Genomic DNA, 25,561 nt, shown 5'->3' with positions numbered 1-25,561 from the left:
ATTGATTTATTTGATTAAGGAAAAAGAAATGTTACTTTACTTTTTTTTTTGCGTCACTATCTGTGATACCTGAAATGCACCAGGCCTCTGTGTGAGAGATAGATGTGCAGTGCATGCGGAAGTGAATAGCGAAAATGGATAAGGAAGTGGATGGCTGTTTATTAACAGTCAATATTTTGTATAATATGCATGCAAAGATTCCCTGCGGTGTGTTGGCGGCTGCCCAGGGTTGGTTTCTGCCTCTGCCCATTGTTCCCGGAATAGGCACCGGTCCCCCCCGCGACCCCAGGTGGGATTAAGCGGTTACGGTGATTGATGGATGGATAAAAAGATTGCTGTGAAGTTCAAACTGTTCCTAAGAAACCTTCCAGTCGATTCATTATTTGTTCCACTGTTAAAAGCTACTAAGAATGTGAATTTGCAGAAATAACTAGAAATCTGAGTGTGAGAAGTGTTTCCATTACGTTGTCAGTTTTTCTCTTTTTAGAAGGACACATTGTAAAACTTCTGAATGGAGATTAAACTAAACAGTATAGCATGAAACCTTTGATCACATTAAACACTTTGAACATTTATCACCAAAAAGAATTTTAGTCGAAAGAATGTTTGTGAAAATGCAAAAGTATGGTTTACATACCGATCTGGAAAGGAGCTGCTGGCAGTTGACACTTATGCCAGCTTCCATAAGCAGGGGGAAATCATTCATGTGAATGAATATCATCAGCATGCACTGAATTCTGTCTCCATTCAACTAAACACCCTACTGTACCAATACATTGCAAATACACAGAACACATTTCACAAATGCCCCACGATCTGCAAACAAACCGGGTGTAATTTAGAAATAACGAGCATTCCCCAAACATGCACATCATGCTGTACAAATACAAAACATACGTCTCACATGAAAAGTGTGATTGTGTGTGTGTGTGTGTGAGTGTGTGTGTGTGTGTGACCTGCGGTGTGTTGGCCCCTGCCCAGGGTTTGTCCCCTCCATGTGCCCGTCGTCCCCAGGATAGGCTCCAGTCCCTGCGACCCCAGTAGGGATTAAGCAGTTTGGGTCATGAATGAATAAAATGCTTTTAATGTTATAAGCATTAAATGTACAATGAATTGAAAACCAGTATCTTTTTAGGACTTATACCTTTCACGTCTTGACCGGGAAGATTACGGCTTGCTTGAACACCTACACCATGGAATCACAATTCCTGTCACAGGTGACGCCCCTAAACCATGACGAACTGACAGCACTGAGAGAAGCTGTTGATCCACTTAGATTAAAAAACGCGGAATAACAGTTATCCACAAATGTTTTGCGTTGCTCTGTACTTATAAAAAATGTGTTGTATTCGTTAAACCAATGACCAATAACAATGATCAAATGTTTATTATTGCTTTTATTCTGTATTTATATATGTGGAAGACCTTCTTTTTGTTTTTGCTAGCTGCATGTGTATTAGCAAAACGCATTTTGACAGCAGTGTTTTGTATTTTCAAAGCGCATTAAGTTTGTGTGAGACGTATGTTTTGTATTTGTACAGCATGATGTGCACGTGCTCGTTATTTATAAATTACACCTGGTTTGTTTGCAGATCGTGGGGCATTTGTGAAACCTGTCCTGTATGTTTGCTACATATTGACAGGGTTCTAACTCCATACCTTTGCTCTGGGGAACTATTTACATTAAACACAAGGGCATCTAGATTTGCATGCTCTGAAATGCAACTTAAACTGGAAGAACCGGTTAGCAGCTCTGGCACTATGATATAAACTGAGGGCTGGAGATCATCTGCAGACACTTCAGCTACAAGCGTATCAGGAGACCTGAGGTGGTAAGTGGTCAGTGACTGTACGTTATTTGTGGATATTAATGATTTTATCTTTCTGTACTTTATACTGATGATTTGATCTTTTTTTTATAATTCATACATTTGTCCTGTTAAGCACAGTAATAGACCTGGGAAACCAAGCATTTCACTACACATAAAGTAGTACTGAGTATAACTGAGTATAAATAATATATTTGACAAATAAAAATTGAAATTGACATGATTTGATTTTACTCCATTCAGAAATTTGATGGTAAATTCAGTCAAATAGAAAATAAATCATCAGGGGATGAACATTCGCCTTTTTAATCTAAGTTATTTATTTGGTACTTTCACTTTCATTTTTGCCAGTTGATATTTGCACTGAGTTACACTACATATTTTATTACACACATATTCCACATTTTTTATTGATATATCCAGTCTGCTCACATTAATCTGTAAATTATACATTATTTTATTTTCAATTGTACTTCTTTTAAACATTTTGCCCACAGCACAATTTGTAAAGAATTGTAATATACGTGAAACTCACCACAATTATTACTAGATATTTGCTAACGTGAGAATCTGTGTGAATCAGCCCAAATTGTCCTATTTGTTCTCTGACTTTTTGTCTTAAACAGACCATAACCTTCAGGTTTATTCACTTGCAGTTATAGGCGCTCAGTGCAAAGCAGCTTCGGACACCAACCTATAGGAAAGCATGGCTGGTGAGTCAGTTACCACACTGGCTTTTCTGCTCTGCTGTCTGGGCCTCCCAGCTGTGCTCCGTCTGTCTCTCTCTGAAGCACGTAGACTGATGGTCAGAGATTCTGTAACTGGGGCATCAGGTATACCAGGGGCCAGCAACCTGCGGCTCCTCCAAAGCGGACTATCATGCATATGTACCTCCGGCCAAATTCAGTACATATGCTGCAGTATTCGGTTCTGAATATTGCAGCGCCTCAAAAAATCTTTAGTTAAGGTGGCTTATACTGATTGGACAATACCAGTCAAATAGGTGTCACTTTTCATTATGAATCTAGCGAAGAGGTTTTAAATAATAGCCTATAACAGTAAAAGTATCGAAACAAATCTATATTCATTTTGTCACAAGGCAGCTAAAAACAGTTACCAAAATGTGAAACAGAGAAAAAAATGGATGTACATTGAGAATTTATATGTGAATGGACAGTAAGATTCGCATTCACAGCCATTCTGTCAGCTGTACTTTAAAAGTTGTGCGGCAGTTGCTGCCAGTTTAGTGGCGTCTCGGGAGATTATAAAACTGGAAAGTCTTACAGCACGCTGAATACGATAAAGACTGTTTTATCAAAGCGGCGGGACACCTTAACCTGTTCATTTAAAAAAGAAAACGGTATTAATTAATAAAATTAGGGACATGGCATTTGGTCGAGAGTCCATGAAACATTGAAAATTACTTGTTTCTTTACACTTTATTGTTGGTGTCTATACAAATGTTGCTAAACTATTTAGAATAAATTCTGTGACTTCAATGCTTTTCCGAAAAGTGGCTCTTCTTAATTCGGTTGCCGACCCCTGAGCCAGACTGACATCCATCGAGCTGGACAGAAGCATCTGTCGTGAAATTGCTAAGAGTGGCTGCATGTCTAAGCTTTTCTGTTAGTGTTCAGGTAAACAAACTATGTATAGAAATGAGCTTTTCCTTTTGCTAAGCAGACAGATGAAATATCTGTGTTCAGTAATAAAATGAGCTGAATAAGTACCTCTGACTGTCAGTCTCTTTCCCATGCGCTCATGCTTTGTGTGGCTCTGCACTGCCATCTGCTGACAGAATAAAGTAGTTGCATTCAAGAGCTGCTAACGAGATTTCTTAATTTCCACAGCAATATGGCATGTTCATGTTCATTATAACCACATTTACAGTAACTGATACTGTGTTTCTTTCCCAAAGCACCTGCTGAAGTAAGAATTGTGCTGTTGGGGAAAACAGGATCTGGGAAGAGCAGCGCAGGAAATGTTATCCTGGGGGAAGAGAAGTTTGCAGTTTCCTCTGATCCTAACAGTGTAGCAATAGATTGTCAAACAGAAAAAGGAAACAGAGATGGCTGGAAATTTACAGTAACTGACACACCACTGATCTTTGACCCAGAGAGACCTGAGAAAGATCTGAAGTATTCCATAATATCCTGTCTCACTGAGTGTGCTCCTGGTCCACACGTCTTCATCTTAGTGCTGAGAGTGGGAAGATACACCAAAGAGGAGAAAGAGTCTGTGAGGAAGATACTGAAGTGGTTTGGGGAGGCAGCCCTGAAGCATACAGTCGTCCTCTTCACACATGGTGACAAGCTTCAGAAAAACCAGACCATTAAAGAGTATGTAGAGAAGTACAAAGATCTGAAGGATGTTGCTCATAAGTGTGGAGGCCGAGTCCATGTCATTGACTCTCAGCAGTGGAACAAAAAAGATGATAAAAATGCTCAATTTGCAGACCTTCTGGAACAAGTAAAGAAAATGATGATAGATAAGAGAGAAGCTGGGGAATCACAGGCTGTTCAGACACTGGAAGAACTGAGCAACAGGCTCTTAGAACCAAGATCATCAACATTTGATCATGAACCAGGTCAAGGGTCCGAAAGCTTTACAAGCTCTGATAGAAACCTGGATGAATCAGAGTACAGAAGCAACAGTTTTCAGATTAAACAGCTGCTGACAACTGTAGAGAAGATGGTGAGAGACAACAGAGGCAGTCATTACATAAATAAATCACTGAAGGTAATAGCAGACGCTATAGAATTGGAGGTGAAAAAGATAAAAGAAGAGATGAAGGAGAGTGGAGAGAAAGCAGAGGAGTCTGAGATCAGGAGACGTGCAAGAGAGAGAGTGAGGACCAAGATTCCGAGATTAGAGGCAGGAGTTACTACCGGTGCTTTACTGGGGGCTCTGCTGCGTGTGGCTGCAGGATTATCACTGCCAGGTATATTGGCAGCTGGACTCCTGGTGGGAGCAGCAACCAGAGGTTATGGAAAATGTGTAGCTGAGTCAGCAGATGCCGCATGTAGAAGGGCTATGGTAGATGGGGTATTAGGGGCAGGAGTAGTGGGAGCGGCGGCAGCAGCGGCAGAAGCTGGTGCAGTTGGGGCATTAGGGGCAGGAGCAGTGGGAGCGGCAGAAATTGGGGTATTAGGAGCAACAGTAGCAGCAGCGGCAGAAGCTGGTGCAGTTGGGGCATTAGGGGCAGGAGCAGTGGGAGCGGCAGAAATTGGGGTATTAGGAGCAACAGCAGCAGCAGCGGCAGAAGCTGGTGCAGTTGGGGCATTAGGGGCAGGAGCAGTGGGAGCGGCAGAAATTGGGGTATTAGGAGCAACAGCAGCAGCAGCGGCAGAAGCTGGTGCAGTTGGGGCATTAGGGGCAGGAGCAGTGGGAGCGGCAGAAATTGGGGTATTAGGAGCAACAGCAGCAGCAGAATCTGGTGCAGTTGGGGCATTAGGGGAAGGAGCAGTGGGAGCGGCAGAAATTGGGGTATTAGGAGCAACAGCAGCAGCAGCGGCAGAAGCTGGTGCAGTTGGGGCATTAGGGACAGGAGCAACTGCGGCAGAAGTTGGTGCAGTTGGGGCATTAGGTGCAGGAGCAGCAGCAGGAATAGGAGTGGGTGTAGCTGTGGGGGTTTTGGCCACAGCAGGAGCCATAGGAGGGGGGGTTGAAGGAGCCAAAGCTGCAGCCAGAGCAGACAAACCAAAAGAGGCTGCAGGGAATGCAGCTGAAGATGTGAAGAAGAAAGCAGGAAATATGGTGAAGGAAACTTGGGAATTAGGGCAGATAGTGACAAAAGCAAAGGAAACACCTTATAAAAAACTGTAGTAGATGAAATGCAAGTAAATGCTGCCTGTGGATTGGGGGGGTTAATGAAGAAGCTCCCATGTTATTATGAGCCATCAGTTTGCTCTGCTGGGGTTAAAAAGGGCAGTTCACCCCAAAAGCAGAAATGTTTTAGAGGGGCTTTAGTGCTATCTATCCACCTAGGGTCTGCTGGGAGCGGCCTGGTTTTACTGGACGTAAAAATCATGACCCGTTACTGAAGATCATCCACAGACTTTTTAGTGAGCAGTTTAATCTACAAACTGTTTTCTTCTACTTGTATCACATTGCAGAAATATCACTAGGGGGCTCGTTCATGTATCACCAGGCTGCTCATTCATGTATCACCGGGAGGCTCGTTCTTGTATCACCAGGCTGCTCGTTCTTGTATCACTGGGGGGCTCATTCATGTATCACCGGGGGGCTCATTCATGTATCACTGGGGGGCTCGTTCTTGTTTCTCTGCAATGACATTTCCTTAGCTGTGATATCAAAACATTTTAAATGATTTTATTCACTTAATTTCAGGCATAAGTATATTATGCCTTATTACTGATTTAAAAAACTATAAAATATTGGATCTTTGACATGATTCTCTGTGCTTCATTGCTTTGAGAGACAAGTGATAACTCCCACAAGTTCGCATTCAAAAAAGTGATAGTAACAGTGATAGTAACAACAACAATATTAATCATGTAGTACTGTCAGAATTTCACCAAAGACCTCGTATGTATAATGTATTTATTGTAAAAAAGGTGTTGCTGATATTTCCGGCCAACCCTGCTAGGATTATCAGTACATGTTTGATGAAATTTTAATTCCTGGTTTTGTTAGGGTGTGAACATGCCAAGCAGACACTATATTACCAAAAATATTAGAACACCTGCCTTTATACACACATGAACTTTAATGACCTCCTATTCTTAATACATAAGCTTTAATATGGAGTTGGCCCATCCTTTGCAGCTGTAACAGCTTCAGCTCTTCTGGGAAGGCTGTCCACATGGTTTAGGAGTGTGTTTATGGGAATTTTGACCATTCTTCCAGGAGAACATTTGTGAGGTCAGGCACTGATGTTAGATGAGAAGGCCTGGCTTGCAGTCTCCGCTGTAGTTCATCCCAAAGGTGCTCTATCGGGTTGAGGTTAGGGCTCTGTGCAGGCCAGTCAAGTTCCTCTAAACCAGACCCGCTCATTCATGTCCTTATGGACCTTGTTTTGTGCACTGGTGCAGTCATGTTGGAACAGGAAGGGTCCATCCCCAAACTGTTCCCACAAAGCTGGGAGTATGAAATTGTCCAAAATGGCTTTGAATGCTGCAGCATTAAGAGTCCATTTCACTCGAGCTAAGGGACCAAGCCCAACACTTGGCACAATGCAGTCAGGCAAGTACCATTCTCCTGGCAACTGCCGAACCCAGACTCGTCCATCGTATTGCCAGACATAGAGGTGTGATTCGTTATATGTCTCCACCGCTCTGGAGTCCAGTGGCGGCGTGCTTTATACCACTGCATCCAACGCTTTGCATTCTACTTGGTGATGTAAGGCTTGGATGAAGCTGCTTGGCCATGAAAACCATTCCATAAAGTTATCTACACACTGTTCTTCAGCTAATTTGAAGGCCACATGAAGTTTGGAGGTCTTATGGAATATTATTTAGCACTATATATAACGTAGAACATAATCATTATGATATAATCAAAAAGCATGCCAAATACTCATTATGTAATCATCACAATGTAATCATCATAATGTAATCAACACAATGTAATCATCATAATGTAATCAACACAATGTAATCAACCGAGTATGTATCTGCACCTTATGTTAGCCTCAAAGTTTCTGTTATCTATTTTATGTTAACCCTGAATATATGAATATTCACCTTTATTACTGCTGCAGCTTATCACTACATTAAAGGACAAATATTAAAACAAAATGTTATCAAACCTCTAGTCAGACAATGTGCAACAAGTTGAAGCTGCCAAGGGATTCACCTAAAAGTTCACCAAAAGTTCACAGCTTAGAATTTTCTAAAAACTGAGTAGAGATGGTCGCACCACAATTATGTTCGACTGAGGAACCAAACAGTAAAACAAATGATTGACAAACTTATCATCTAGGGGTGTGAATCAAGGGAGAAAACAACGATGGTGAATGGTTGAGGTAATGATGATGCTTAAGTGACGAGATATTGTTAAACGATAAGAAAATGTATAATAATTGCTGTAAAAGAGTATTGGACACACTTGCAAGTGTCTGGCCTTGGATGTGACCTCATTGTTGCAATAAAGACTGAATTTATATTGACAGAAGTAGCTTCTGATTTGGGGGGAAGGAAAAACCACCACATTCTGTAGCTATTGACTCTGCAGACAGTTGGTGATTTCTGCAGACTGTGTCCCTCAGTGTGCGTTGCCCCCAATCTGTGATTTTACGTGGCTTATCACTTCATGGCTGAGTTTCTGTTGTTCCCAATTGCTTTCACTATAATACCACTAACAGATGACCATGGAATTTTTAGTAGCGAGGAAATTTCACAAATGGACTTTTTGCCCAGGTGGAATCCTATCATGCATGTGGTGTTTTGAGATGGCAAAGTGCACTTCACATACAAACACTCACTGTGCTACTTGTGAAAAAGATGCTCTGCTCTGAGTACAAGCTAGCAGAGACATTTAGGTATAGAATGTGTAGAGTTCAAGTATCAGACAGTGTAAAAATAACAACGTGTGTGTGTGACAGCGAGAGAAAGAGATAGAGAGAGAGTCGGTGTCATGCAAGTGGTTACTGGAAGGAGCTTATATAAAATAAACACGTTCACAAAAGATACAACGTCATTTCCAGCTTTTAATTCCACACGAGTGCTAACAGCTGCCACACACCCAAAGACCAGCAGCCACAGCAGGGGCCTCGGGCGGAGCAGCAGTCGCAGCAGGCAGGCCGTCAGCCACCAGGACTGGAGCCCCGCATCTGCTGCAGGATAGTCCCGCTTCGGCTGGCTAAATCCTGTGCCACAGGGTCCTCCCGGACCTCGGGTTGATTTAGCCAGTATATGACCTCTTGTAATAGACCGAGGCATTGGATCTCGGTCGGCAGAGGTGTGTCTTCGGGGAGTCCTGTCATTCTGTGATGACCATTTTCAGAGTGAGTGAACAGGAAGCAGGGAATCAGGGTCAGGCACACGGAGATCCGAAACAAGGGGGTTTAATGCTGCTAGATCACAACACGGTAGACACTTCAATGACAGCACTGGGGAAACAACACGGACTAAACACACAAGACTAAGGGATGGAAATGCAGAACAGCTGAGAACAATCAGGAATTCACATGAGGTAACGAGGGGGGCATGGCGCACAGGAGGATCGGACGAGCAGGTCATGACACTAGTTTCTCAAAAAAATCTGCCTACCAGGCTTCTGAACTGTTCCTGTCTCTGTGATAAAAGGTTTCTCTGTATATGTTTGCTTTGCTTCTGTAGAATTTGTCTGTTTTGCGTTGCAATCAGCTGACTGTGCAGTTGGTTCATCGATTAAACATCAATCACAGTAGCACTGTCACTCTCTAGCTTGCGAATAGAGGAATCAAATTATTGCATCGCATTGCTCATGAATACCACAATGCATTCAGCAGCAGTAGGATCCACACCTTCTGTGTCAGTAGCATCACACACAAATGTGCCAACAATACTCAGGCAGTTGTCCTTTCCAAGGGATACAAAATAAGACTTTAAGGTTGGTGAACACTTTAAAATCCTCTCTATAGCTGGCAGCAAAGACACCCAGCATGTGGGGACATGCCTCAAAATATCCCAGAATTTTGTAGAAGTAAATTCACAGAACTCCTTAAGTGTTTCCATTATTTTAGCTGAATAACTGAATATACTTTAACTCACCAATACTCTATCACCAAGTTTTTAAATGTTGTTGTATAATTCAGATTATTTTAAAAACCTTATATTTCTAGTTCTGTATACATTTATATGTCAAGAAGTTGATCCCATGCCCTTGTATTGACTGTGTCCAGTGTTCGCTGTCCTGAATTGCCCACATTTCTTGCACATGTTGAGAACGTATGCAAATTTGCCATGCCCATTTGTACAGAAATGGGCCGTACCGACAAGAGCGCGCTAAGCGGTTGCAGGTTAGGGTTGATATAGGACAACATGGCGAATTCCGCTCACTTAGAGGCCATAGAACGTGCAATGTTGGAAGGTATTTGCGCTGCGTTACATGATATTGCGACACAGCCGGGAGCAACATCATGTACACCTTCCACTGTGACATCGGGAAGTTATGAATGCATTATAAATATTTCCCACCATTATTTAGATGCTATTTCCCACCAAGATGCTGCTGCTGAACATTTTGTTCGGAAATAGCAAAAAATCGCTTGCAAAACGGCTGGTCCAATCACAGGAACTACAAGGACCATAATCCATTGCGGTTATTGATTACTGCTATGCGTTGCTCATTCACAAATTGGTAAATACTGACACACATGCGATGTTTCATGTAACATGTTTAGATGGATAACCTCTGGGTTTGGGCTGAGAGGGAAATCTTTGCAGTTCCCTGTAGTCTAGTCTTCTATTACTTGGTGAATACGTCACATGATGGATTTTTGTAAACAGAGGTGGTCGCCCCCGTGTGATAGCGATGGTGTACAGCATGTGTAAGGGCCTGTCCTTCTAATGCAGGTCCGGGTGCCATGTGTCAGACTTCAGCTCAGAGTGTAAATATGAACTCATACGTGTGACTTGCATTTGCACCTGCTTGTTGTGTGACTGTCCTTCTTCAGAGAAAAACATCTTTCAAGTCAAGCAGTAATTAAGAGAAAACTTCTTAAAGGAGCCAGAGAAACCGGCAGTTACAGTCATCAGTCCAGCATTGTTACTGCACTTCCTGTTGTCTGCATGGGTGAGATTGTTCTTCCAGGAGCTTGTGTTACACTTTGGCTAAAATATGAATAAGTTCCCAGTGGGCACAGCATGTGTTATTCATGTGGATTTTTGGTGGTTATTTGGTGAAGTGGTGGATCCACCAATTTTCACCTGATATCCACATAGATCCATTGTGATTTTAGGTATGTGGGAAAGATGTACTAAATCCACGTGGAATTTTTTATCCCACCATCAATCTGTAGTTTCAGTTGTTAAAGTCTAATATTACTATTGCCTTATTTTGACGGGCCAGACCTGAGGAGACTGCTGAGACGGAGCCTCGATAAACTCTGTAAACTTTACGGCAACTGTGTTCGGAACGCTAACAAGCTACACTTTTATTTCAGTATTTCGTTGTTTTATTTTTGTGACCTAGTGATGGACTGTATAGTATTTTATTTAAGGAAAAAAAATCCAGTGAGTATAAATAATGTGGAATGGAAAAATTGCGTTACGACGCTATCAAGTGCGTCTGACATCACCCAAATTTGAACGTTTTTTCCTGGGTTTACGACGACTGCTGACCGTTAAGCCGTCTTTCGCGCGGATTTCTCCTATCATCCAGTGACTAGGATTTCGACGTTTCTCGAAGTTTCTCGAGAAGTATTTCTCATGTGAGTAATAAATACTTTGCTTTACATATTGAAGGCAGCTAGGCCCTGTGCTAAACTTTGTCACCCTGAGAAATGGGAACAAACTGGAACATAGGCAGGAAAGAGAAGGGGGGCTCTGGGCCGCCTCATAATGCCAGTAAATTTCGGAAAGCCGAAGGCACACGGATAGGGTCAGGGTGACATTAAGCTGATGCTGCGGAATTCCAGCATAACAAGATAAGAGAAAAGGAAGGGAGTGGGGACTAACGGCAGAATTCTCAAAACAATAGTTGTATGTTACGTCAACTGGAACGGTACCAACAAGGAGGGCAGATGCCCTGTTTGGGTTATAAAAACAGACACTGACCATAGAGAGAGAGCTTCCCTTGGTGTGTACTTTCGTGCATCTGAGAGTGGCTCCCGGATTGCAATCTGTGCTGAGAATAAAGAGAGCTGACGTGCAACTATCCTTCGCCTCCAGAGTGCATCTTTTCCTCATCAACGGACTCGGTGGAGTCTAACTCCAACAATTTGGGGGCTCGTCCAGGATGGCCATCAACCAGCCATCCACCACTCCATCCATCTGGACCATTGAGGGTTGCACGGCACTCATCGGTGAACAAAACAGTTTTGAAGTCAGTCTTCATGTATTGTTTGGCCCACTGAAGCCGTTTCTGCTTGTGTGCAGTGGATAGGGGAGGTCAAAAGGATGGCTTACGCACAGCTGATAACCTCTAAAGGACCCTGCATCTTGTTGTTCGGGGCACGTTGGAGGCACCAGCAGCTTCAAAAACTTGTCTGCTGCTAAGACATGGCATTTTTGCAGCTGCTCTTTTAACCCGATGTAATTGCCTGTTGGAAAGAGTCCTGGATCTTCCCTTATCAGCACGCACACGTGTGTGCTCTGAATCAGCTACATACTTCTTGATTGTGCGATGATCGCGATGAAGTGTCTTGGCAATGTTGATTGTTGTCATGCCTTGACCTAAACACTCAACAATTTGTTGATTCTCAGCAGCCAACAGGTCCTTTTTCTTTCCCATTTTGGTTGAAAATGTAGGCTGCTTAATAATGTGGGACAGCCTTCTTAAGTAGTGTTGCCACTCCACTCCAGATAATTACATCAAGCAACAAAAGGCATACTCCACGCCATCTATTCAGTGGCTGGAATACATTGCACATAGCGAAAAACTAGAGATTCAGCACCCGCTCTGTAGAGGGGAGGTGAAAATGCTTCAACGGCTATGCCGAAATCGATGGACTTCGTACGTCGTATGAATTTGCAGGGTGTTTTTTTCATGGGTGCCCAGAATGCTTTGATTCAAACGCACTTAACCCTGTAACAAAACTGCGTTTTGGGGACATGCATCAGCAGTTTCAGGATAACATATTTGCCCTTAAACACATGTACAACCTCAATGTACATGTTATTTGGGAACAACAGTGGGATAAACTGAAGGCGGAAAATGCAAATGTACAGGCATTAGACTTTCCAGAGTGCATCGATCCTCGGGATGCTATGTTTGGCGGTAGAACTAACGCCTTGCAATTGTACTACAAAGCAGAGGGCGATGAGCGTATAGATTACTATGAGTTCACGAGTCTTTATCCCTCTGTCAACAAGTTTAAGGAGTACCCGGTAGGTCACCCCGTAGTCATTTACCGCGATTTTGACAGTGTGGAAAACTATTTTGGGTTGATCAAAGCCAAGGTTTACCCACCGAGAGGTCTTTACCTACCGGTTCTGCCTTACAGGTCCGGTGGTAAACTCATGTTCACACTTTGCAGAACATGCTGTGAAACTGAGACGCAGGGGGTCTGCAATCATTCAAATGAGCAGAGAGCTCTGATCAGCACATGGTGCAGTGTTTAAATCAACAAGGCTGTTGAAAAGGGCTACAAAATTGCCAAGATTTACGAGGTCTGGCATTTCCCCGACAGGACAGACACACTCTTTGCTGACTATATTAACACCCTTTTAAAGGGAAAACAGGAGGCTTTGGGCTATCCCTCTTGGGTAAAGAGTGCTGAGGATAAAGAGAGATACATTCAGACCTACTTTGAGAAGGAGGGCATCCGTTTGAACCCCGAAAACATCGGTGTGAACAAAGTGAAACGCCAAATTTCCAAATTGTTTTTAAACAGTCTTTGGGGAAAATTTGGTCAGAGAATAAATCAGGCAAGTACGACGCTCATCAAAGACCCCGATGAGCTTCTCATGTTCATTTTTTCAAAGCTGGTCAATGTGTCTCACTTTTCCTTTTTGAATGACAATGTGGCAATGGTCCAATGGCGGAACATAAAAGGGTTCCCTAACACACCGCGGCACGTCAACACGTTTATTGCGGCGTTCACTACCGCGTATGCTAGGCTCGAGCTGTACAACCTCATGCATCACTTGGGGCGGCGCACGCTGTACCATGATACAGACTCTGTCATTTTTGTCAGCAAGCCGGGTGACTGGATGCCATCTTTGGGTGACTTTCTTGGTGAGCTGACAAGCGAGTTGGACCTAGATGATCACATTGTGGAATTTGTTTCAGGGGGGCCCAAAACGTATGGGTACAGAACCGCAAAAAGTAAAACGAACTTGAAAGTTAAGGGAATAACGCTGCACAACACCAATTCGAAAGTTGTCAACATCGCATTCCTCACAGAGTTAGTTCACGATTTTGTGAGTAACCCCCGTTACCCCCCTCGAGAGATCAGGACGTCTACACAGCAAATCTTAAGGGATAAAAGGGGGTTCCTTTTGAAAAATAAGACAGTCAACAAGTGTTTCAAAGTTGTGTACACTAAGCGGCAGCTACTGCCTGACTATTCCACACTGCCTTATGGCTTATAGTGATGGGTTCAACAATAGACTTCAGCACCCATTCTCGTGCATTATATCGGGACCGAGCAACTGTGGCAAGTCGCATTTCATTAAAAGACTGTTGGAAAATGTGGATTGTACATTGTCCAGAGTGCCTGAAAACGTTGAATGGTGCTATTCTTGCTGGCAACCATTGCATGATGATTTGTTGTGCAAAATAAAAAATATTAAATTTGTGGAAGGAATCCCAGAGTCTCTGTGTGACGACGAACTTTCGCCGACAAATAAAATAAATTTGATCGTTACTGACGATCTTATGGAAAAAGCCAGCGATAGCGGCGAGGTGGAAAAAGCTTTTACCAAGTACACGCATCACAAAAATCTAAGCGTTATATATCTGGTGCAGAATCTTTTCTTCCAAGGTAAGAAGAGCCGGACCATCAATCTTAACGCTAATTATATTGTATTATTTAAAAACCCCCGAGATCAATTACAGACGAGTGTATTGGCAAGGCAGATGTACCCCCGCCATTCAAAATTTTTTCTAGAAGCTTTCGAAGACGCTACAAAAGTCCCTTACGGATATCTGTTGGTGGATTTAAAAGCCGTGACACCCGAGGACTGTAGGCTCAGAACAGGAATGCTTCCACCCGAGTGGCCGGCTGCTTACGTGCTCAAGAAAATATAATAATGTCGGCTCGTATAAAAAGAAACTGGAGTGACCTGAAAGCTTTATTGGACAGTAACGCCAGACAGAGAAAGAAAATTTTAAAGACAGCATCTCCGGGTTTGCTGAACACTCTTTGTGAAATAGCTTTGAACGTGCTGTGCGGCAAGATCCCATTAACCAAAGCCCAGATTGTACAACTAAAAAAGCAAAAGAGCGGCATTAAACTATTGGCAAACAAACGGGCATCGTTTAAAAAAAAAAGAAGGCTATTATACAGACCGGTGGGGGGTTCATTCTACCCCTGCTAAGTGTCGCCATACCGTTTCTCACCAGTCTTTTTCAACGGAGCTAAGTAAATGGAACACGCTAGGAAAATGTATCTGGTCCCTAAGGCACAGCTTGAAAAACTGCATAATGCCACAGCTCCTAAAGATACGATAAGACAGACTGCCGAAAGCGAATTGGAAATTGCAATACGCAACATTTTATCAAGAACGGATGTTGCTGACCACGAAAAGGTCCGCTTGTACACAGAGGTGCTACAGAGATATTTGACTTTGGCCAGGCAAGGTGATAATGAGCCCTTATCTTTAACACTTCCTCCTGAAGAACCCGTAATAGATAATGCTGTGGCGGCACGTGCCACCGTTGCTGGGGATTCCATTATGGATGAAGTCTTTAAAAATGTTGCTTCGCGTAACAAGAAAAAGGCTGAATATATAATGGGTAAAATGCTTGAAAACTCTTTCACTGCGTGGAATCCACGCGGGGAGTTTGTTTTTAATGGTACAACTATCGCTGGATCCCACATGCTCGATTTGCTTAAAAACATTACCAACCCGCATAACGTGAATGAGGGGAGAAGGCCTGTAGGGTGGGGAGAATTTCTACAAGGCCTGGCTAGACTCAAAATGCCTTGCACCCTCATACCTAACCAAGATGTTGGGCGTCTCATAGAGTCGATCAAGAACAAGCCCCGCACCGTGGAGCAGCATAACGGGACACCCCGAGATAGTCGGTCACCGCGAACCCCACGGAAATTCTTAAGACCCGACTGGCTTGTGTTTTAAAATGCTTTTGTACTTAATTAAAAACACTAAAACGTCTTTGTGTTTTTTATTTGTCATACACAATCTTTTTCAAAGCCTCACAACATCTCACCGTCTGCATTTTGGTGAACATATTTTTCACACGATTGATATATTTAAATTTAGAAACAAAATGAGAAACCATAGCATCGTTCTTTTTTAAATCATTGCTATAAAACGATAGAATTTTACAAAAAGAAAAGCCTCTACAGCGGTTAATTAAATAAAAAATGCAATGTTGTCCACACGTCACACTGAGATCACTTTGAAGCTGCTTCGCGTTGCAAACGAGACGGTCACAGTGCCTTGTCATAAAAGCGTTTATGGTCCTCGGAAAGCTGGGGTGATCCGGAGGATTTCCGTACGAGTCGAAAAACTCTGCGGTGCTGTCAGTACCGATGAAAAGCGCCAGCCAGTGTTCACCGGGTGCCCAACTCGGATGTGTGTTGACGATGAAGATTGCGGGTAATTTTTCAAGTTTTACAGCCTCCAGCTCGTCACAAGCCAACACCCCATAAAAATGTCTAGCAGTCCAGCGGTTTCTGCCAAGGATGTTGGATAGCTCCAATGTGTTCATGACTAGTAGTAATCGTACAATACATTTCTCCTTTGGTTAATCTCGATTATATTGTCGAATGATGCGTAAACTATCAATGTCGCCGTCCTGGCCAGCGGCTGTCGGAACCTCATCTCCAGGCGCATATTTCCGCTTTTAACCATGGAGAGATGCTGATTACATCCCTCGTCGGGTGACAAGTTAAAGGCGTACAAAGTGTAGCCATTTATGTACTCGTTTCTGTCAACAGCGAAAGGTTCGTTTTTCAAATGTCTCCCCGTAGCCAAAATCAAACTGTAATATTCACGGGCCACGTTTCCTCGGATAAAATCTGGTTGAAAGGGTTTAGAGGGATACTGCTGGCCATCTACGTAAAGCGCTACAAATTCAGCGTCGTAATGTTGAAAATTGAAGGGGTATCGATCGTACGCCCATAAAACCCATATTATCTACAAGTCCGATGACTACGGTTTTAGGCAGCTGACCTAGAAACAAATTTTCTTGAGCGCAGACACGGCTACCCGCGGCCACACTAAAAGTTTTCATACATACTCTCTCGATCGGGTATTTCGCGTTGGCTGTCAGCAATGCGCTCGCGTGCCCCAGTTTGACAGCCGTCGATACAGAAACTTTTTTAACAAAGAGGGATGCCGATACTATTTTGAGCGAGTACTGCTCAGCTGCATCACCGCTCATGAGGCAAAACTCATCTTTGTTTCGGACCATTTTAATTTTGACGTCGACCCCATTTAGCATTAGCCGCTCCTGAAAAAATATGTCAGAGTGTATTGGGCCCATCAAATCGAAAACGCTGCTTCTTGCCGAAAATGCGGCTCTTTTCTCTAGCCCCGCGTTAAGGCCTTGCGGGTCTGTCTCATTCATTCCTGTACTGCTGTCTTTGAAAAACAACCCGCAGGTAAACTGTCTGGAGAGCGTACCGACGCTATAATTAAGCAGGCACTCTATCATCGCTCTGTAAGGGTAAGTGTTGCTAGATTGGCTCACTAGCCGGTCACCCAGGGATACGTCCACTTGTGAGAAAATCGAGGCGATCGGGTAATTTATGACTCCTACATTTGCACCGGCGTCAATGTTTGTACCGTTAGCTCTTGTGATCCGACACCGGAGATGCAGTAGCGTGTTGTTGAGATCTAGGTAATCTTCCCCATTACCGGCGATAAAAAACTCCAGGGGGCCGTTATCAGTTAAGGCTGAGAGTGGTGGCACTTCCACGTATATATTCTTATCAATGCTTGCTTGCGTGTATGGTATTGCAAAAATATCCAATTCTGATTTCATACACTCTTCCGACATGTTGTGAATGAGGGCCATAGTTTTAGAAAATGTATCTTCTTCTCTGTGCTTTTTTGGCAACCTTCTTCTCGCGCTTCTTTTTGACTACTGTGACTCTCTTGGGTATTGCTTTGCGTTTTTTAGCGGTGGTAATTCGATCCCCAGGGGGTCTACGACGCTTGCCTCGAGCAAGCACCATGAGCCCCGAGCCCTCTTGTGGCTGTGCTGTCAATTGACCCGTCATGGCTCCTGTTACTACGTCTTTAACGATATTTTGGGCGGCCGATTTTAAATGCGGTTTCGCCATATTGAAAGTCCTTTTCAGAAATGGCACCGCCATTCTGAGGAGTCCTCGAAAAAGCCCTCCCAGACCCCCACCGTACATAACGGGGGCGCCATTGTATCCGGGTAGACCGTTACCCGCTTGGTTTCTGTAGTATTCCACATATCTATGTGGATCTGAAAAGCCGTCGGCGCTGTACATTATTGGGGGTAGTACTGCTTAACCGGTCTGAAATGCAGTTTTACGAGCGTTTTCCCGTATCGGAAGGGTATCGCCTTGTTCTGGTCAGACTTTAACTCGATGACAATGTTATCAATGTGATTCTTGCAGAGCGACACGTAATGAATCCTGTCGTAAGATATTGTGACCATCGAGTTGTGTTCCCCCGCTATATGTACGCTCCGTAAAAGAGGCACGTGGCTGTCACCCACTCTTTGATGCTCGACAATGTCTGAATACACGTAAATCGTGTAAAAACCGGCGCTTATGTCGGCGGGGTACGGTGCCGCTGGTCTATCACCAATCTTCTGAAATACATCAGGCACAAACCCTAGCATCCGTGCAAGGTTACCTTTCGCTTTAAAGGCAACGTGCGGTGGTCCGATCATATACACTTTGTTTTTTATCACGCTATAGTCAAATTTTAGTTTTGACCCTCCTAGAACCGCATTCGTCTCACTGATTAGTTTTTCAATATCTCTGTAATATCCTGCCTTTAGCTTGTACTGTAGGGTCGACGGTATCGACATCCATCCTGTCACGTAAAATAAGGTGTCTTCTTCTTCTACCAGCGTATCCCATGTACGCGGGTAATGGATTTCGGCTAGGCCTACTTCCCATTTACCATTCAGTTCAATCGGCTTGGCTAGTTTTGTCGTGTAGCTTGATATGGTATTGTGTGGGAAAACATCCATAGACGCATTGCTTGGGAGCGTGACATAAAAGCCGCTTTCCTCCATGGCCGCTTTTGGTGGAACTGAACACTACAAACACGGCCCGTCGCACTTATATGTCAACTACTTGTTTAGCAGGAACCCAGCTGTTAAATTTGTCTGGCCATCCCTGCCATTTCACTAAAAACATTTTTTTACCACGCTGCGTTTTTTCCGCAACGATTTTCTCAACTTTGAAGTTTTTGTCTTTGTCTAGTCTGATCTTTTGTAGCTCTTCGGTGTAAAATGTCCCCTCTATGATTTCGCCATCATAATCTTTTAACCTATACACCGGCGGTGCTCTAGGTAGATGTTCGGCGACGGTAAAGTACTCGTCCGTAAAAGTTTGCTCGTATCCTTTGGTGAATTTTCCCCGTGCTTTAGACACCCTGACCACATCTCCAATTTTAAACGTATAGCGGTGCTTTTTAGATGTACTCGGCATCAAACCATAAATGTTGTTGAAGACTTGGGCCGCATTCTGTGCATTTACCTCAACCGGTTTCATTTTAATGGTACTGTGGTGGGTGTTATTGTACGCTCTCGCTAGGTCTTGTACAATGTCCACATACCTTCTTGTATTATAAGCTGTAAAATAACGCCACATTCGTGTCTTTAATGTTCGGTTAAACCTTTCCACTACAGACGCTTTGACATCGTTACCAGTGGCGAAATGTATTATTCCATGTTTCTCGGTAAGTTTATGAAACGACGCGTTAAAAAACTCTGTCCCGTGGTCGGTTTGTAGCTTTTTAGGGGTCCTGCCTTCAGAGAGAATGTTTTCAAACACTTTCTTTACCTCTGCACCCGTCTTGCTTTTAAGACATCGAACCCATGCGTATTTTGATAGAATGTCTATACACGTTAACATGTATTTAAAATCGTCATTCTGTTCCGCGTAAGCCGACATGTCCACCAAGTCAGCTTGCCATTGAGAATCGATATTAGTCACAAAGACTCTGTTCCTTTTAAAGTTAAACCTGATCGGTTTATGTAATGTGTACGCATCTTCACCAGATAGCCATGTAGCAACTTGTTTCTTATTTATATTACCCGCACCTTCTTCTTCATCTATCAGAGATCTGTATAATCTGTCGGGGCCTCCAAAAGACCCAGGGTTTGATGGTGTATAATAGACCCGTTTCAAGCGCTTATCATCCATCGTGGACCTCTAGCAATAATGACAAAGTGTTTTTGAGTCAACTCATTTTATTTAGAACGCATGCAAAATTGTCAGAAACACATAGTTCAGCGTTTACACAGTAGATTGGGGTTGTTTGTATGCGTGCAAAATACAGAATTCATTAAATGCGTCATCTATAGACCCCTCGTAATCTGCCCCTTCGCCTTCACGTTTCAACTCGCGCAATTTCTCCCGCACGTTTATTTCATCTTTAAGATCACACATGACTGCCTCAACAGCGCCCTGTACTTTCACTGGTGAGGGGTGGGGATTGAACACCGACACCGCTTTCGTGATGATGTGTTTAAACCATGGTCTATACAGCTTTTTGACCAACTTTTCAAAATTGTGAAAGAAGTAAAATGGCTCGGGGTCGTACAGGCACGTGTGCCGACGCTGGCTAGGATGCATCACCGAGCAACCTACACAGGCCTCCTTCAAGTCCTCCTCGATCACATGATCCAGAATGCAGGCAAGTGCCCCTTTGATAATTTTCATGGCAGAGTCAGTGATGCTCCCATCCACAACATCTTCAGACAATGACAGCGCAGCAAAACGCTCGCAGAGTTCGTCGATCGTCGGTGACGGGGACCGTGGTGGTCCCAAGAATACATGAGGGGTCGCCGCTGCAGCCTCAAACATCGATGACGGCCATTGCGCCCATGTTGGGCTCGAAGGGGGTGCCGATGAAAGGCACGGGTCGCCATACGGCCCCCATGATGCGGCCTGCTGAAGGTCAAAAGGCTCTGGTGAGTTGTCAAGTCGCAGCCCAAAAGTCGATTGCGGTATCGGTGGCAGCCGAGGACGGGTTTCAGCGTTGTTCAGCCGCAGTCCAAAAGTATTCTCTTCTATCAGTGGCAGCGTGATCGTTTCAGGAGATGGCGGGATAGTCGAAGTTGTCTGTTTGCACGCCATTGCAAGCTGGGGAGTTGTGTCTCGTTGTCTTTGAGTGCTGGCTCACAGGAGCGATGGGTATTAATATGTTTTTCACCATGGTTAAGTACAGCCTTCTCTCATCTTATTGGTTGCTACTGCCACAAATGGGGAGGGGCTAATGATCCCCCCGTCGATCTCACTTTGTTCAAACTTTTTCTCGAGTTTTATACAGATACATTCTTTATACGAGAATATGCTGCACAGAGCCCCATGCTTGCGCTGTCTCCACGGCTTGCGGGGTGCCCATGTTGGTTTTAGCGGCACTAAGTCACAGTTATGGAGCGTCGCCGGTGTCATCAAACTCATGGCTGGAACTGTCTGTATGAGACAATTTGACAATTGCTCGCCATTTGACAGGTGCTTTACGCAACGAGCTGGCTCAATAAAGGAAATGATGTGTGGATCTACGCGCGTGCGCCACACGAGAGTGAGAGCATGCATTCGTTTAAACAATAATTAACCGCGTTATTTCCTGATTATTGCTATCGAAAATGCTCAGAGCGCTTTACTTTATTATTCACATTGACAGAAAAGTGCTTCATTCCTTAAAAACATTACGGCTATAGGTGTTTTATTTGCTAAAACAGGCGCTCCGCCGTCGTCGCCATTTTGAAAGGGGAGGCGGCGTGGGTGCGCATGCGCCAAACGCCGGACTAGCGATCGGCCATTCCGCCCCGCGTTGTTCAAACAGAGTAGTCGCATGTGGCAGTGCTCCGGGATCGTTTCGTCCTATTTCTTCTAAAAGTTTGCCGCTTGCATGCTTTCTTCAACCTGGTAAATATAACTAAAGTCTTTCGTGTTGGTTAAATGTAATGAGTGATAGCTTCTTTTAAAACGACGGGCTTGTTTGTTGTTTTCGCTTGTTTAAATTTGCTCTTCTGCTGCTTCTTTCGGGCATGTTTGTTTAAATTCACCCTGCTTTTTCTTTTAAAACACCCCTAAAGTTTTCCTTCTTTTGGGGCTTTCTTCTTTTAAAACATTTTGGTGCTTTCTTTTAAAACATTTGGGTGCTTTCTTTTAAAATACGCCGCGGTGCTTACTAACAACACAGGGCCGGACGGACGCCCCCGCTGAACGTGTATGCGCTAGCTTGCCTTCATCCTGCTCTATGTTTTATTATTCTTTAAAAACGTAATACAAAAAGCACATTAATAAAATACATGTAATGTATTTTTATTCTATTAAAGTTTAATCTCCCAAACCCCCCTATCGGCAACACGTGGCATAAGCATATATTGATACCATATATGGGCATAACGGCAATCTCCCAAAACCATATCGCCCCCTATCGGCAAAACGTGGCATAAGCATGTATTGATACCATATATGGGCATAAACTCTCGACCAATCAGAATCAAGGATACGCTACTTCCTCTTATGACGCCAGAAGCGGAGAATTAAGCTCCGCCCAAGGTACCACCTAATATATATATCACGTCTCTAGCTCCATTCGGTAAATGAACTTGTGTGCTCTTAATTTAGAGTAATTTTTCCTGTGGTGAAATTCCCCAGGTGGCATAGTCGTGTCCTTGTACTACTGACCGCTCTCTGCCACAAACACTTTACCCTAAACCTAAGCCTAATCCTAACCCTAACCATAGCCCCAAACGTCATGTCCTGCCACCTCCCTGACGTGGCTCTAATAAGCCATGCCTGCTGCTCGTTGGTCTCGCGTCTCGTTCCATCCCTCATGTTAAACACTCCCAGCTACTTCCAGTCTGTTCCCTTGTTATTCCTGTATAAGTGCTTCCTGGCCCTGTGTTCCCCATTGATGTGGTGCCCTCCGTGTTGCTCGTTCCCTAGCCTCCCATCTTGATCCCAGTAAATCCCAGTTTATTGTCTGACAACACCTGCTCCCAGAGTCGTTCATCCTGGCACCCAACAGAATGACGGAACTCGACAAGCCCCAGTAGGTTCCCCAGGTCCCTACAGCCGATCACTGCTGCTTGTGTCCAGCATACCTAATGTCGCTGGTTCAGGCCGCAGTACATCTTTCCCCAGAGAGAATGGCCCATCTCTGACGGATGGCATAGCCGCCCTCTCCCCGGACTCCCAAGTGGAGGGTGTGACAGCTATAGCAGAGATCCTCAGGGCCCTCTGGAATGGAGTGAGTGTGCTGAACCCCGCAGAGGTGGGGTGCTCTGGAGAAAAGGAGCCCGCCGTCTCCATGTCGTTTGCCGTAGGGCGACCTGCGTCCTCATTGTCACTTGAAGTCTGACGATGATGCTTCTCTGGGATTTACTGTGATCCCCCTGTTCGCCAAAACATGCTCCCCAAAGCTCTCCAGCACAGAAGAACAGGCTTCACTCCTAGTTCTATGGTTGTCAGAGTGCTGGACCACAGTAGAGGTCGGACTTTGCTTCAACATGGTTTTATTGGAAGTCTGCACACAATACAGATGTTTCCTACCGTCCTTCGTTCCAATTAAATGTGGAAACGTTTTGTCAGCTGGCTGGACAAGACCCTACTGCCTCTTTTAATAGTACACATAGTAGTGAGCAGTGGTGACGTAATGGTTAGGGAAGCGCACTCGTGATTGAAAGACACTGCATCTACAGCATCTGGCCCAGGAGAGCCAGCCGTTGCAGTCGTTACATCCGCATTTAAGGCTCCCAGCCCAGAGAGGGCCGCTCAGGCCGCACCCACAGTGTCCAACACAGGAGCTAGGCTTCTCATAGAATCTGACACGGTTCCCTGGTAACCAGCCGACACCTGCCACACTGCTCCATAATGTCAGGCCAGCGTCCACCTCTCTGTCCCCTGATGCCTGGCCAGCACCCACCTCAATGTCCCCAGACGTCCAGCCGGTGCCCACCTCATCTCCTGACGGCCTGCTGGTGCCCACTTTCTATCCTGATATCCCACCGGCACATGCCTGCAGGCTGCCACCAGCCCAGAGAAGATGGATCCAGAGGATGTCCTGCTGGACTGCCCTGGGTCCTGATACGTGGGTCCCTCCTTCATCTCAGACTCCGTTTACTCTGGTCCCAGTTTCTGGTCACCAGTATCAACAGGAGTCCAAGAAAGCGGCAGGCAGAATGTCTGTCTCCCAGAGAGGGTTTGCCAGTCTCTCCTCTTGCCCTGTATGTCCCTTGCCATCTTCCTGTTCCTGTCCTGTTGTCTCCTTGCTGCCCTACTGCTCTGCGGTTCTCTCATCGCCCGCCAACCCCTCATGTCCTCCGGCCCTGCTGGCCCTCCCAGACCCTCTGGTCCTGTGATTCGGCAGAGTTCAGCCTCACCTGGAAAGGGGCCTAGGAGGGTCCCCAGCCCCGAATCTTCACCTGGCTTCCCTGGATGCCCCATGTTATTCCTTTTTGTGCCTCAGTGTTTGTCTTGTTGCTCTGTCCCACCTGTATCTCTCCTTGTCTTCTGCATCCTGTGCCCCTGTTCTTGTTGACCCTCCAGCTGTCCGTCCTGTTTTGGGGTCTGACAGGACTGCTGTACCTGTGGTTCCTAGCTTTTTCTTTATCCGCTCCATGTCCTTAGTGATGTCCTGCAACTGCTCTTATGTCTGGTGTTGCTGTCTGTCTAGTGTTCTGTCTAGTCTTGTCTGGTCTTGTCCTGTCTACCATCTGTTCTGTTGTCCCCTGTCTAGTCCAGAGTCCAGTCTGGTTCCATCCCTGTTGTCTAACCCCCTTGGACTTCATGGCCGGAGCGCATGCTTTTGGTGGGTTGGGGGCGGGGGGTACTGTCACATTAAGCAATGCCATTCTTATCCAATATGCTTGTCCATTTATGTGTCAACGCATGTTCTGACCATCCATGCTCTCTGCCTCCCCACATTTCCAGGTGCTGCCCGGGGGGGGGCACCATCTGAGCTGGAGTCCTGGTTCTGTCCCAAGGAGGGGTGACACTGCGAATTGGACCTGCTAACTGTGTCATCCTGGGTGCAGCCTTGAGTGTCACCCTACACAGGCCAGCGTGGAGAACAGGCTTATTGACAGACTTTAATCACACCTCACACCTGGCCTTTAGCAAGCAGCTCCACTCTTTTCTGTTCTCAGTAATATTAGTCTGCGGGGGGGGGGGGGGGTTGGGCAGCCAGTTGTCCATGGACCTCCAGAGGTCTATTTTATCTCCTTACTTGGGGGTTTTGGTTCCTCTCCTCCGTTGTCATCTGGCTTTCTTTATTTAATATCTTTCTTTCCTTTTTCCCGTTGTGTATTACTGTCTTTAATGATGTTGTAATGTATGACTACACATCTATGTAAAGTGCCTTGGGACGACTCTGTGAGGCGCTATATAAAAATGAAATTAAATGTCCCGCCTCCTCCCTGACGTGGCTCTAACAGGCCATGTTTGCTGCTTGTTGGTCTCACGTCTCGTTCCAGCCCTCGTGTTAAACACTCCCAGCTGTCTCCAGTCTCTTCCATCATTAGTCCTCCATTTGAGTGCTTCCTGGTCCTGTGTTCCCCAGTTCGATCACTGATGTTGTGCCTTACGTGTTGCCGGTTCCATAGCCTCCCATCCTGATCCCAGTAAGTCCCTGTTTGTTGTCTGAGAAACACCTGCTGCACGAGTCTTTCACCCCGGTGACCACGACACCAACCACCAGCGATGTCTGTGGAGCCCAGAAATACCAGCCTAGCTGCACTAGTGCCCAGGCAGCACCTTGACAGCG

General features: G+C 44.8%; 2 protein-coding genes across 3 annotated transcripts in view; both read left to right on the top strand.

Annotated features, from left to right (window-relative positions):
* Positions 1-25,561, top strand: part of LOC125721467 (NACHT, LRR and PYD domains-containing protein 12-like) — a 247,462-nt gene that overhangs the window by 201,262 nt on the left and 20,639 nt on the right. The gene's annotated exons all lie outside the window — the stretch shown is intronic.
* Positions 1,717-6,243, top strand: LOC125721473 (uncharacterized). 2 transcript variants are annotated; one of them, XM_048997412.1, is made up of 3 exons: positions 1,717-1,832; positions 2,486-2,542; positions 3,748-6,243. In XM_048997412.1, exons 2-3 carry the CDS (start codon positions 2,536-2,538, stop codon positions 5,652-5,654), a joined length of 1,914 nt encoding a protein of 637 aa, XP_048853369.1. In that variant the 5' UTR covers positions 1,717-1,832; positions 2,486-2,535; the 3' UTR covers positions 5,655-6,243. The 2 variants fall into 2 exon arrangements, with proteins under 2 accessions (XP_048853369.1, XP_048853370.1); XM_048997413.1 differs by having other exon boundaries at positions 1,756-1,839.

The sequence above is a fragment of the Brienomyrus brachyistius genome, unplaced genomic scaffold (genome assembly GCF_023856365.1).
Source record: "Brienomyrus brachyistius isolate T26 unplaced genomic scaffold, BBRACH_0.4 scaffold33, whole genome shotgun sequence".
Taxonomy (NCBI): Eukaryota; Metazoa; Chordata; class Actinopteri; order Osteoglossiformes; family Mormyridae; genus Brienomyrus; species Brienomyrus brachyistius.
Note: the sequence above shows the minus strand (reverse complement) of the source record. Positions and strands in the feature narration are given on the sequence as shown.